This window comes from Diorhabda sublineata, chromosome 9 (genome assembly GCF_026230105.1).
Source record: "Diorhabda sublineata isolate icDioSubl1.1 chromosome 9, icDioSubl1.1, whole genome shotgun sequence".
Taxonomy (NCBI): Eukaryota; Metazoa; Arthropoda; class Insecta; order Coleoptera; family Chrysomelidae; genus Diorhabda; species Diorhabda sublineata.
This window is the reverse complement of record NC_079482.1, coordinates 17,659,059-17,673,844: the sequence shown is the minus strand read 5'-3', so window position 1 is coordinate 17,673,844 and position 14,786 is coordinate 17,659,059. Positions and strand designations below refer to the sequence as shown.

The window sequence follows — 14,786 nt, the reverse complement described above, 5'->3', positions numbered from 1 at the left end:
GCCCTTACGCTTGTAAGGACACTCAGATAAGTTTTCAAAAACAAACTGTTTCTACTTGTCTTCTCTCTTGTTGTCATCCAAGCTTTAATAATTTCTAAATTCTAAAATCCGAAATCTTTGGATGATTACTAAAGGAATCAATTTCGAAATAATAATTTCCTCTAATTTATCAGCAATCATGATGTACGGAATGGACTCTCTTTCCATAAAAAATCATTTATCATAAGTAACTTTATTTCTAAACATAGCATGACATCCACCAATTATCATTTGAAACAACATGAGCGCTGTTAACGCTGTAAATCCAAATTACATTGTATAATATGTTGAGACAACGTCAAGTATCGTGTAGTGATGACGAACATTTTCTAAATGACTAACTATAAGCTACTAATGCATCAGTATGTCACACTAGGCTGTAACAATTGCACACCATCTATTTTATAGACGATTTGCGCCGTAGTTTCATTTCAGAGCCCAAATTGTTTCTACTCTCTTCTTGTCATCCTATTATAACAATCATATTTTAAAATTAGTAAATGTGTTTCACTATTTCCAATTATTTTATTTCCAACTTTGAATCTAATTATATACTGAGGTTTTTCGCTCTAGTTGATAAATTAACAAAGATTCGTATCGCTGCTTGTTCCTATAATTCAAAATTTGAAACATTCTCTCCAATCTAAATACTATTTTAAGAATTTAAATTTGGATAGAAACCCAACGGAAATGGTTGTGAAGTTGTGGAAAATAACTAAATTAAACAAATACCTGTTCCCGGTTTCATTGCATTATCTAATATTGATTTTGTATGATTGGAATATCTACTTATCAAGACCTGAAGATAATAATTGGGTAAGTTTGCATAACTATAATGAAACTATGACTATTGAGGTTCACATTGATAGCAAGCATAACTGAAATATAAGCAACTAGACAGGCGCAAATACTTTTCTCACCATGAAATTGAGTATAATGTAACTTTGCCCCAAAACATGTGAAAATCATCCTAGATGGAAGAAAATGGGAGAAAATTATTGGCAATGAATACCCATGGCATGCAAATATTCAGAAAAATTAGGCAATGGATGATTCTTCATGATTTGTAAACATGATTTATCAAGTATTTCCTCAGAAAACGAAACGTATACCAAGAAGATTCATTATTTATTCCAAACAGAAATTCGAACTAAAACAGTGTACATATCTGAACCGTACGGTCTATATCTTTATGTAATTGGTTGCTACGAGATATATAAATCGGTAATACGATTTCAGTTTATCGGACATACTTGTTTCATTGATTTCAATAGTCATTTTTCATTCAATTGAGAGCCCAAAGAGAAATGCAATATGTTTTACATTATTCAATAAGTCGTTCGACTGACACACAGATCAAATCAAATCCATATAAAGTTTACGAAATACCACCTTTCAAAAGACTGTGTTAATCCAGAAAACATCAAAAATTAGTCTTTTTTTAAATTGCGTGAGATAGCTGAGGCCGAATCATGATATCATGATTTTACAATTATAGATCAACATTTGACCATGAAAAAAATTTTTTAAAGTGGGTGCCGCAGTCGATAAAAAACAATAACATGATGATGATTCAGAGCAATATTTGGTGTAATAAATCAGATTTTTTGCGTCTATACGTGACAATGGCTGAAACATGGATCCATCACTTCACTCCAGAACCAAAACGATCAACATCTGAGTGGACTGCAGCCGGTGAACCACGTCCAAAGCGTCCAAATGCACAACAGACTTCTGGGAATGTTATAGCTTCAGTATTTTGAGATGCGCATGAAATATTCCTCATCGACTATATCCAAAACGGGCAGATCATCAATAGCGAATACTGTATAGAGTTGTTGAATCGTTTGAATGCAAAACTCAAGGAAAAACGGTCTCATACGTCCTTATCCACCGTATAGTCCAGATATGACCTCTGTCGTTTAGCTCAAATGATGAAGCAATCGCTGAAACTTTTGAAGCAAAAGAGAAATCCTTCTACAAGCATGGTAACGAGAAGTTACAGTAGCGTTGGAATGATTGTTTTGCCCCTGGAGAAAATTACATTAATAAATAAAATCGATTTTTGGTAAGTAGTCAGTCACTCGACTTATCAAGTGATTTGTTATATTTTTTAGTTATGTGAATGGAAGTGTTTATTTATATATGGATAATTAGTTTAATTTACGAAAGTATTTCTGTATTTTGATTACATTTTTTCTAAATATTCATTATATATTTCATTGCTCGAAACAATTTTATAGTTTACAAAATGCTTGAATGCTTGTAGTAGTAACAAGGTGCTTAAATACATTTTCCAAAACTGCGATTCATACTATAACCGTATTCAGGAAACATAGTTTTATGAAGCTAGTTTGAAAATATTGTAAAAAAGTCGGTAGGCATACTGATATAGGAGAAATACATTATAGTTTAAAAAAAATCATGCTCTTTTAGCAGCAATCAATTGAAAAGAGAATCAATTTAGTTTTAGAAAACTCAAACGCACGCTTCCAAAGCAAATCAAACTAGAAAGTTCAAAATAACTTTCAAAATAAGCTTAAAACAGTAACCAATGAAATATGGAACAAAGCCCCTAGCGTTTTTTTACAATAATAGTAGTATTTTCGATTCCTAATTGTTTCACGGTCATTTTAAAAACTATTTCCAGCTTTTCAATTTGATATGCATTAAAATCGTGTTTTTTAGTTTTTTTGAACTTTATTATCCACGTATAATAGCTTCGCTGCTTATATACCTATATTTTGTAGAAACTTGTATCGAGTCGTAACGGTGTGGTTGGTAAGGTTGTCGAAGTTTTTGATTAGTGTTTGAAGCTAATATGAGCGTGTTAAAAATAGTTCACACTGATGAAAAAAATTAATGTGACTATTATAGAATCGTGGGGTGTTTTCTATGATTTTTGAAACTACGTATTAGTTATTTCTATATAACATTTGTTATAGAACCGGTAATCGCAAGAAACCCGTTTTGTGTTATGGTTGGTAGCCGTTGAAAACTCAAATATTCAGGTGGAACTAATAATAGCTTATTCTGATTAAATATAATAAATGTGTATGTGTATTGAGAAACAATTGAATAATTTTTTCATTCACTTAGTGCCGTCGTAATAAGTAAATATAATTTCTCAAACTTCAATTCATAAAATATTCAGTTTTTTCATTCTCTAAAGAAAAGAGCATCAATTTTATGAAAGAAGTATATTTTATCGTGGAAAAGCCACAGTGACAGTTAATTGAAACTGCAGTCAAAAGTAATACCTTTATTTGGCCAACTTGTACAAACTATGACATTCTGTTATTAACATTCTCTCATTGAAGTGAAATGTGGAATATAGTGAATTGATTGTGTGGTTTCACCAGAATTGTGGAATTCGACCTTTTCGCCAGAAGAAACCACATGTCATTTTGAAACAAATACCCTATTCGTCGATCTATTTCAAGAAGATTGATGATCCTAAAATCGAACTCTAATATAAATTATATAAAATATTACGTTTCGAACAATTTTTATTTCAACTATCCAAATCTGTTTCCAACTCGAACATTTATTTCACTTACTGTCAAGATATTTGAATATATCTCGAATGAAATCTATGTCTTTTTTCACATTAGCGGAGGAAGTTAAAAATAACTGGAAATTGGATGTGAAATTTCGATTTCATTTAAAGATTGCTTATATTACAACAAAATTAAGTGAGAACAGATACTAATTACCTAGTTTTATTCACTAGATAATAGTTACTAGATTTATTAGGATTAGAATTTTTATAAATAACTAGGAATATTAATATTATTTTTATAGAAGTTTTATATAACCTTGTAAACATGGAGTATAACAAAAATAATTGTTTGTGCTTGTAAAGTTACCAACAAAACAAGTCATTTTTTAGATTTGAAGTTACTTAATGTTTCAGAGACAGCTGATACGGAAACTCCAGCAGTAGCCAATAAATTTCAGAAAAAATTTCAGTTAATGTATTGTTATTTTTTAAAAAGTTTATTTCTTTCTATTGTACGTATTGCTTCCCACAAAATTTATTTTTTCCTCTACAGCTCAAATTGCCTCTTGTATTTCTTATATTTGTTTCTAGATTTTAGGTATCTTCTGTTTCAAAATTAAATTTTTTTAATAATTCTGAAATGATAGAAATAAATTGACGTTCCGACTTATTTTAAGTATTTATCAAAATATGATATTGACAGTAGCAGTAATTAATCAATCAAATTATTTGTAGTTTTATTAGAATTCACAAAATAGAGCTAGAAATTTCACTTAAATTATTTAGGTCCTTTTATCATTCATAGCTTTTTAGTTTTTATGAATGTGAACCATTTCTAAAAATTCTCTTTTCCGTGTATTAAATTCCGTTCCAAGAATTTTTTAATCTTTATATTTGAATTTATGTTTTTTGGATATTTCTTGGTTCGATAATGCAGTTTTATTTTTTTATCGTATTGACGTCTATTATATAAATATTGAGATGTTTGCCCTATGTAGACAGCGTGACAATTAGTACAAAGCACTGGATAATGTATTATGTCCTTCATGACTTATAGTAATATCATATTTATTAAAATAATTTGATAATTGTTGGGAAAGTCCTTGTACATATGGTAAGGAAAAATGTTTTATGTTTTGATGTTTCTTTTCTGTTTTGTGTTTTAATTGATTGTAGTTAATGTTTATTCTTTTCTTGAATCTGTTGTTTATCATTTTTTCCAGATAATTATCTTATTTCAATGCAATTTTTGCTTTTTGAATAGCTAAGCATCTAAATTCAAGATCTGATACTTGTAGATATAGATCTATCTGATATTTTTTGTGACATATGATAACACGAATTGTTTAAATATCTTGACGACCAATTTGGTTTCCAATACCATTCTGTTCTTATGTTATTGTTAATTTTATATAATGTGACATAAAGAAAATTGATTTTATCATTTTGCTGCACCTCGATTGTGAATTGAAGTTTTTTGTGATAAGAATTGAAGTTTTTATTCATGTTCTCAACTTGATTCTTTGGGACAGCAGTAATCCAATCATCTACATATCGGTAAAAGAATGGAAGATTTATATCAAATTTGCTTAGAATAATTTCCTGAAGATCCTCCATTACTAATTGTGTTATAACACTTGAAATGGATGTCCCCTTAGCACAACCATCAATTTGTTTGTATATTTCATTTCCATATTAAAATTATTGAGAAAAAACTAATTTTGAAACAGGAGTAACCTAAAATGAAGAACATCTAGAACCATAAACATATCAAAGGGTCTAAAAAATAAGAAATTGAAGGAACCAAATTATGAACAAGAAATACTAATATACTTATATATTCAAACTTCTCGTTTCAATTGGATAAACCTTTGTCAGACAAAGAGCTTCATGATATTGTTGATAATATTAATTTTGAAAAGGAAGACAGTGATGATGGTGATATAGATAAAAACTATATACAATCATCTAGCGACGATTATTCTACAAGTGATGTTGAAGATACTGCATTGACACAAATTTTGGATGATGCCTTTACTTCTGATGATGAAGAATTCAATGGCGAAAATATGAAGACATGCGAATTTAGTAGTTTAGGAGTTGCGTTTGACAGAAGTAATGATAGTACGTATCAATGAATTGGCGAGATGATGACAAAATACAAAGGAAGATAATTAATGAAACAATATGTTTCTCTAAATCCAATCAAACGAAGTAGAAAAGTATGAACAAGATGTGATTTCTAAACTGTTGAAAAAAAATTCCACACAAGAAGGGCACACTTCGTGAAAGAGTTGTGGAGAAATTCGCCAGTTCAATTTGAAATACGAGCATAGTTTTATGTTTTGACTGATGTTTCATCTTAACCTACCTTTGACATACACTGCCATGTTCTGGCGTAGGAACGTGCAGGAGGACTAGAAAAATTGTTTCAAAATTTTGGTAAACTGCCGAGAGGGCATAGTGGAATAAAGTTATGTGAAGAAAGTATAATTTGCACTAGTTCGAAAGACACTAGAGATTTCTTGTTAGTAAGCAACTATCACAGCAGTATTCGTACTTTAGAAAGAAAAGTAAAAGATGATATTAAAAAAATTATTTTCTCGTTTCAATTATGTTTAATTATGAATTTATGGGAGTATGATTCGGATAGAAAAAACTGCAAATAGGGCGAAAGGTTTTCTACAAGATATTCATGACTGCAATACATAATGCATATATAATTCACAATGAAACAAGACGTTCAAATCTGCAGTTTATAAATTTTATGATACCAATAGTAGAATATATGATAATAATGAAGAGAGGACGTCCCTTAAATAGATTCAAATTTATGTATAATGCTGGGGATCATCTGCCTATTCCAGGAAAGAAAGCGAGATAACGATGTATACGATTTTCTAGTTACAAAAAAGAAAAGAGGACAAAGATTACTTGCCAAATGTACACAGTAGCGCTCTGCAATGTCTCAGTAAGTATCATTTTTGATTACGTTATATACATGTAATAAAAAAGTAATGTGGAATCACAATGATGTTTTTTTTAGTGCAACATATATTTTATAAGATCCATTATTTTACTATCATAAAATAATGTTGGGGCACATACGGTCCACTCAACAATACTATTGGCACAATATGTCCCAAATATTATTATATATTACAATAATCAATAAATAACATGATTAGTTATTTAAATACTTGTTTTTACTGTCAAACTAAATTAGTAATCAATATTTTGTGCTACAAATATTACATGAATTATTGAAATAAAAATCGTATTGAAAGGGTTAAAGTTAGCAATAGTAAAGACACTTTTTACAAACTCCTACACTCTATAGTTGAAACGAATAACATGCCACCTAAATGTGATTTATTTGACGAAGATGAAAAATATTGCATGAAATATTGCATATGAAATATGCAAGTGGAAAGACATAGCTTTCCACATACGCATACTTTATATTGTACCGAATTTGTTTCACAACGAATTATGATACTTGTAGTTGATATTCCGAGTTTCAATTACCTACAGTGTATGAATTATTCATATTAAGTACGTAATCATACCATGCTGCGATGCAAATATAAACAGAATAGGAGAATAATTGGAGATCTAATACCCTTCGGCAGAAGCAAATGTAGCACTAAGAGTAATTCAAGATCACAGTACAACTACGATACCACAACAATAACTAAGAGGGCTTGTAGTGAATTGAGTGATTTCTAGATGGGATAATTTATTTTTAATGATATTATTTTAGAGCAGCATTCTCCATGGAATGAGTTTATGAAATAAACATAGGACAATGTATATCAAACAACTGTTTACTGCGATCACATTTACATTTACACAATTGAAATTTGCTTAACATACAAAGCGAATTACCTTAACGAAAGTAATAATAATGAAGCGCCATAGTGAGGCCCTCTCTAATATAGATGTATTCTCGAATATATAGTTCTTCCATGAAACATATAAAAACCCTTGCCGATAATTTTGTTTGACCTACCATAGGCGTGTACTATTATAATGCGTTTCCCTTTATAACATGACCCATTCAAACAGCAATTTTACTATTATCAACCTAACCGAAATTTACTACATCGTAACTGTCATGTCGTAACAAATAAACGCCATCGAACGATCCTTGACGATTCGGCTATTACCATCCGTTTATTCAGTTTTTTTATTTAAAACCACATGCTAACAAAACTTGACGCAATGTTTCTGAACTGGTATAATTGTATTCTGGATAATCTGCAACCTTTTGTTGTATTACTTCTAATGTCGCAGCCCTGTATAAAATCTTGAGTAGCTTTATCAATTGATTTCAGTTTTTCTTTACATCTTTTCTGTTCTGTGAATGATCCACAGCAACTCCTTTCGTAACTACTCGATAAATGGAAAATTTATCCACTCTAGTTAATTCAGCAATTCTTATTGTGATTGCATTATCAGATTGCTGAATATTTTCTTTTTTAAATATTCGAATATATTTAAAATAACTTGCTGTGTTTGTATATCACTAAATCTTTATAATTAAATTCATAATTGTCTCAGTACAGTGTGCAATTTCACCGTCTTCATTCATCCAAGGTCTAAAGGACGCCATATTTCTATTCATTTGAAGAAATTTATGAATCAAATAAATCTAACCAAGCGACGTTAATTTCTAGCAGGAATATTTCAAAGAAATTGTGTACAAACAGCTTCGACCAATAGAAATGCATTTATGTTAACGATTCAATGTTTTCATTGGTAAACAGAGTCCACGTGAACTGACGGTTTGTTAGATGTTTACCGAATTTTATACGGGGAGTAAACATTAATTTCAATTTGTTAATTTGGTATGAGTGCCGTGAGTATATATGAAATATTGATTGATCCTCGCATAACTGTCTTCTGCAATTGATATCTGAAGAACTGTACTTTCACTTTGTGTACTTTTATTTTGTTTCTGAGCTTTATATGCGCGTTGATCACACGTGTCGGTGATTGTAGCAGCGGCCATTGGTAAACAAAATGTCGTAAATCATTTTACACATCTGGTATATTGTAATGAGATATTATTTCTTTTAGAAAAATACAAGAAAGAGTTGTACAAGCAGTCGGTGTTAGTTAAAGTTTAGCAAATATCATATATCAATTCACGAAAGTATGTATTTGTACAAAAAATATTCATTTCTATATAAAAATTAGATATATTGATTATTTTAATTAATTAAGTTTATAATAAAATATTATAGAACAAAAAATACGTCCATTAGTTTAAGTAACTCAAAGTTCGAATGAAAAGTATATCACTAGATTGCGGACTCACTCACAAACAAACAATAAAATAATTCTACATCAGTAATTTTGATATATCGTATAAGTATTTTATGGGAAAGGCATGGCACATAAAAAACCGAGTTTATAGAAATACGTGTACTCCAACCTTTGATAAGCATATCTTTATTATGTTTATATATGTTTTATTGTAAAACTCATTCTAGTTGTCTTATACATACATAAAAATAGTAAAAGCTTATGCTACAACCTTTGATATCTGACAGGGATTTTATCAATTCTACAAGTTGCAAATCCTCACTGGAAGTGCGTTGTCAGAAATAGGCGATAAAGGAAACACGTTTTTGTTATCTTTAACAGCTTTTTGGATACTTGTATCACAATAAAGGCTGATTCATGAATTTGATTTTCCGTTTGCCGTTGCCGTTCGCGGCAGACGTTTACCATTTGACGTTCGTAACAAATTCTACGCCCTATTTATAAACTTGACATTGCTGCTTTCAACCTAAATATTTTATTATCCTTTTTGACGTGTATACTGTTTTTTGTATTCGTGAGAGTTTTGTGTTTTTGTTTGTAATTCAGTATTTATGGACGATTTTATGCAAAATAGCTGAGAGAAAACAAGCAGAGCCAAAAGACCACCATAAACAAACAGTAAGAAAAATAACCTCACGTCACGCTTAACCTCATACGTTAAAATCACGTGACAAACGCGACTTGATATGATTGGCTCTTTTCTATTGTTACGAAAGCTGCTACGGACAGTCAACGGGAAATGTCACCTACGGCAGACGTATCGGCAAACGGCAACTATGGATAGTCTTATGCATTTCAATGTTTTTAATTTTGTAACAGCAAACGTCATCGGCAAGGCAAACGAAAAGTCAAGTTTATGAATCGGTCCTAAGACTAAGTAGAGAATTATAAAGAGAAAAACTGACAATTATCTATAATAAACGAAAGAATTAACTTTCTAAACAAATCAAAATCATTCTCGAAAATAAAATACAGCTTGACAAAGCAAATTAATTTTGTTTGGAGTTACGCTTTGTCATGGGATGGCTAATTTCGAACTTCCACACAATTCACTAACAAGATTTGTAAGGTTTTTTTGTGTTTCTTTCTCATAAGCGTGACTTGAAATGAATTAGGTGAATAGTCGAGACAGAAAGGAATTCAATGCCAAAATATAATGTTATAATTCATATATGTCTTTGTCATACGAGCTTTAAATTCAGTGAAGGTAAGAGAATTTTACGAAGTGAAAAGGTAAATTTGACATGGTGGAAAAACTTGTCTTAGAAATTTTATTTTTTTAGAATGTATATATAGAAACAAATTCTACAAATGTTGTAAAAATATTAATTTTCACTACTCGTTGAAAATTCTTTGATATGGTAATGAAAATGAAACAATTAAATCGGAGTTTGTGTTCAAGGATTCTAATATACTAGTTGTTCAAGAAAATTGTATATATATTATAAAAAACTGTAAGTAACTATACTATTCCAAGAATTGTGCATATAAAATCCTGGAATAATGATGAATATCATATTCAATAAATCAATAAACAAAACAGAACATTATCATCAAAGGATAAAATATTTTTCCTTACCATATGTACAGGGACTTTTCCAGCAACTATCGAATTATTTCAATAAGTATGATATTTGTATAAGTGATAAAATATTCACTGAATTAGAATCTAAAACACCCAAAGCATTCGCTGGCGCTCGCTCATTTTTATTCGCATCTTGTCACAATCGCTCCCACTGTAGACATTGTGTAATAATGAACTTGAATTATTAATACAGTAGTTGAGTCTTCATCAGACTTCGTAAATTATGCATAATGTAGTAATTAGGAAAAATATAGTTAAATTGTAAATAACAATAAATCCAGTGACTAATGAACTTCTTGATAACTAATAAAGGGCGTTTCTATATTCGACCGACAATGCTCTACCACAGAGAGATATCAATAAATGATTCATTAATGCATCTAAATAATCTTAGTTTTAAGTCTCTTCTGATTTAAAATTGGTTTTTTTAATAATGAAGAAAGATAAAATTTGACGTTTCTACTTTATCACAATATGATATTGACACTGACAATTTGCGCATTTATATTAATCAATAGATCACCTTCATCATTAATACCAAAATACACAAATAACACCGTCTCCGAGCAAGAACAGTATGTTTTTTTCATCTTTCATTCCATGAATCTTGAATACGCGTTTTTTCGTAAATTTTCCTCGATTTATCTGACATTAATTTTTCTGACGCTAATTTGGCTACTTCTACTAATTCTGGTGGAGTTAAAGAAAACTTGGAATCAGACTTTTTTTCGTTATAGTATTAAAAGTACCTAACATCTAAACAATCAAAAATTTCACAATTTTGCAATCAAATCAGAAAACTGAATTTGATTACTTTAAAAGTTTCCTTCGCAACGCAAGTCTAATTGTCGCTGTAAGTACAACATAGCCTACTAATTTAAAAATTTGAATATCAGATTGATAATTTTCTGACTTAAACATTGGAATAATATAATTTTTCATAAAAGTATCCTGTCACAGAAAAAATTGTGTATTATACACGGGAAAAATACTTTTTTTCCTTGTATAATCAAAAGTTGTCATATTATCTCGGGAAAAAAAGGTATATTCCATATTGAAATATTTGGAGTCTTTTTTCTTTTGAGCTACTTCATGAAAATAAACCAGCAATACGTTTTCTGACGTCTTTGATAAATATCCGTCATCACCAAATTTTTTCATAAGCAATTTAGGCCATTTCATAAAATACCAGTAGTTTTTTGGCAACATTTTCTCTTTTCCTGCCTGCGCTCTAGTTTCAGATATACAATCACGATCATTTTTAACAATTTTTATGACCCGCAAAATATTATAAGCTAACTTTTGTATTTTACATTTGTGGATGATTTGATTTTGGAAATCAATTTTTTATTCCATTTTCTTTGGCTTTAAAACTAATATTTGCAAAAATAAAATGCAACTAGTGGAAAAAATATTTGAGCCACGATAGAAAACTGTATAAATGTCTCGGATCCATTGAAGATCTCGACAATAATAATCTACTCTTTTGCTTTGGTAGATAATTACTGCTATCAATTTTCTTAAGAAGAAGCCTATTCACAAAAGCCGAATAGTAGAAATATTGTAATTACTACTCTCCCATTACACTAATCTACAAAATTGAGATTCCAAAGGAGATAAAAAAGCGTTTAAAACTTATATCTACAGTGTAATATCTATCCAAATCTAATTGTGAAATAATAACACGATTTACTATATTTTCCAAGAGAACTAATGTGCATTTCGTTATAACTTCACATTTATAGAGCTTGAGTTGAATAGAAAGTACTGAGTGGCATATGATAGATAAAAAACATGATAAATTACTTGAATTATTCATGGTACAATGAAAAGACTAACATTCTAAATTATCATACTAACATACTACCGTATCCGTTTTTAAATTCGAAATTATGACATTAGCCAATCACCAATAATGAAAAAACAAATAGATAATCAATAATTAGATTATGAAAAAATAAGTTTGATTATCTTAGGGCAAGTTATCATAAAATTTATGACAATCAGCTAGTAATACCAACTCTGTTAAATATTTATATTTTAAAGTTGATATTGGAGTGAAGTTGATTATAGAGAAACTCTTCAGGCATGAGACTTTGTGGGGGATTTCTCCATTCCTTAACGAAATATTATTGAACTCAATAGTAGAATCTAGACTATAAAGTATAGCTGGTAGGTCTACAATCTTTGCGTCACTAGCTCGTTGATCAAAATGAATGTTTTTATAAGTAAACCTAAATATTGGGTTCTGCATAGTTCCTGAATAATCTATATTTCACATATTGCCCTGTGAACAGAGGTACACTCCATGTGGGTGTGACCTGGTTGTAGATATTTCTGAGTTATGTTCCCGTTCCCATTGTGATATGTACATCCATCTGAAAAAATTTTTTCCAGTATCATTAGAAAACATAAATACGGATGTGAACGAACTGGACATAGGTATGGAGGCAGTACGCAAAGAAGCCGAAATAAGAGGTAGAGGTAACCACAGTTTGCTGGTTAGAGATTTTTTAGTGAACGCTGAAGATAAATTGAGACGATTAAAAACCGCCGCCAAAATGGCTCAAGGTGCTTTTAGGGAATGCGTGGAATTTTTCGCCGAATCACCCAGAACGACAGATGCCAATACTTTCTTCTCGTTATTAGTTCGATTCGTCAAAGCTTTCAAGGTAAGAAAACACGTTAGTTTAGCGTTTTCGACGTCTTAGAATCCATTTATCGAGGTTTCAAATGTTAGTCCTTCCAGTTTTATCAATAATTGAATTGATTAACTTATTATTCAGTATTTTGGACAACGTATCTATCCAAGGATCACAATAAAAATACGGTAGTTTAGCGTTTTCGAAGTCGTAGAATCCATTTATCGAGCATCCAAATGTTAGCCCCTTCAGTTTTATCAATAATTGAATTGATTGACTTATGATTCGGTTTTTTGGACAACGTATATGTCCAAAAATCACAATAAAGACACGGTAGTTTAGCGTTTTCGAAGTCGTAGAATCCATTCATCGAAGATCCAAATGTTAGTCCCTCCAGTTTTATCAATAATTGAGTTGATTGACTTATGATTCGGTATTTTGGACAACGTATATGTCCAAAAATCACAATAAAGACACGGTAGTTTAGCGTTTTCGAAGTCGTAGAATCCATTCATCGAGGATCCAAATGTTAGCCGCTCCAGTTTTATCAATAATTGAATTGATTGAATTATGATTCGGTTTTTTGAACGACGTATCTATCCAAGGATCACAATAAAAACACGGTAGTTTAGCGTTTTCGAAATAGTAGAATCCATTCATCGAGGTTCCAAATGTTAGTCCCTCCAGTTTTATCAATAATTGAGTTGATTGACTTATGATTCGGTATTTTGGACAACGTATATGTCCAAAAATCACAATAAAGACACGGTAGTTTAGCGTTTTCGAAGTCGTAGAATCCATTCATCGAAGATCCAAATGTTAGTCCCTCCAGTTTTATCAATAATTGAGTTGATTGACTTATGATTCGGTATTTTGGACAACGTATATGTCCAAAAATCACAATAAAGACACGGTAGTTTAGCGTTTTCGAAGTCGTAGAATCCATTCATCGAGGATCCAAATGTTAGCCGCTCCAGTTTTATCAATAATTGAATTGATTGAATTATGATTCGGTTTTTTGAACGACGTATCTATCCAAGGATCACAATAAAAACACGGTAGTTTAGCGTTTTCGAAATAGTAGAATCCATTCATCGAGGTTCCAAATGTTAGTCCCTCCAGTTTTATCAATAATTGAGTTGATTGACTTATGATTCGGTATTTTGGACAACGTATATGTCCAAAAATCACAATAAAGACACGGTAGTTTAGCGTTTTCGAAGTCGTAGAATCCATTCATCGAAGATCCAAATGTTAGTCCCTCCAGTTTTATCAATAATTGAGTTGATTGACTTATGATTCGGTATTTTGGACAACGTATATGTCCAAAAATCACAATAAAGACACGGTAGTTTAGCGTTTTCGAAGTCGTAGAATCCATTCATCGAGGATCCAAATGTTAGCCGCTCCAGTTTTATCAATAATTGAATTGATTGAATTATGATTCGGTTTTTTGAACGACGTATCTATCCAAGGATCACAATAAAAACACGGTAGTTTAGCGTTTTCGAAATAGTAGAATCCATTCATCGAGGTTCCAAATGTTAGTCCCTCCAGTTTTATCAAAAATTGAGTTGATTGACTTATGATTCGGTATTTTGGACAACGCATATGTCCAAAAATCACAATAAAGACACGGTAGTTTAGCGTTTTCGAAGTCGTAGAATCCATTCATCGAAGATCCAAA

The 14,786-nt window shown here is 30.8% G+C and overlaps 2 protein-coding genes across 2 annotated transcripts in view; one reads left to right on the top strand and one right to left on the bottom strand.

Annotated features, from left to right (window-relative positions):
• The window catches only part of LOC130448896 (GTP-binding protein REM 1), a 223,700-nt gene that overhangs the window by 143,953 nt on the left and 64,961 nt on the right, over nucleotides 1-14,786 (bottom strand). The gene's annotated exons all lie outside the window — the stretch shown is intronic.
• Nucleotides 1-14,786, top strand: part of LOC130448897 (formin-like protein) — a 29,286-nt gene that overhangs the window by 7,835 nt on the left and 6,665 nt on the right. Inside the window, exon 2 of the mRNA XM_056786472.1 lies at nucleotides 12,855-13,129. Within this exon, the coding sequence (XP_056642450.1) occupies nucleotides 12,902-13,129 (228 nt within the window). The 5' untranslated portion in view covers nucleotides 12,855-12,901. The remainder of the gene's footprint in view (nucleotides 1-12,854; nucleotides 13,130-14,786) is intronic.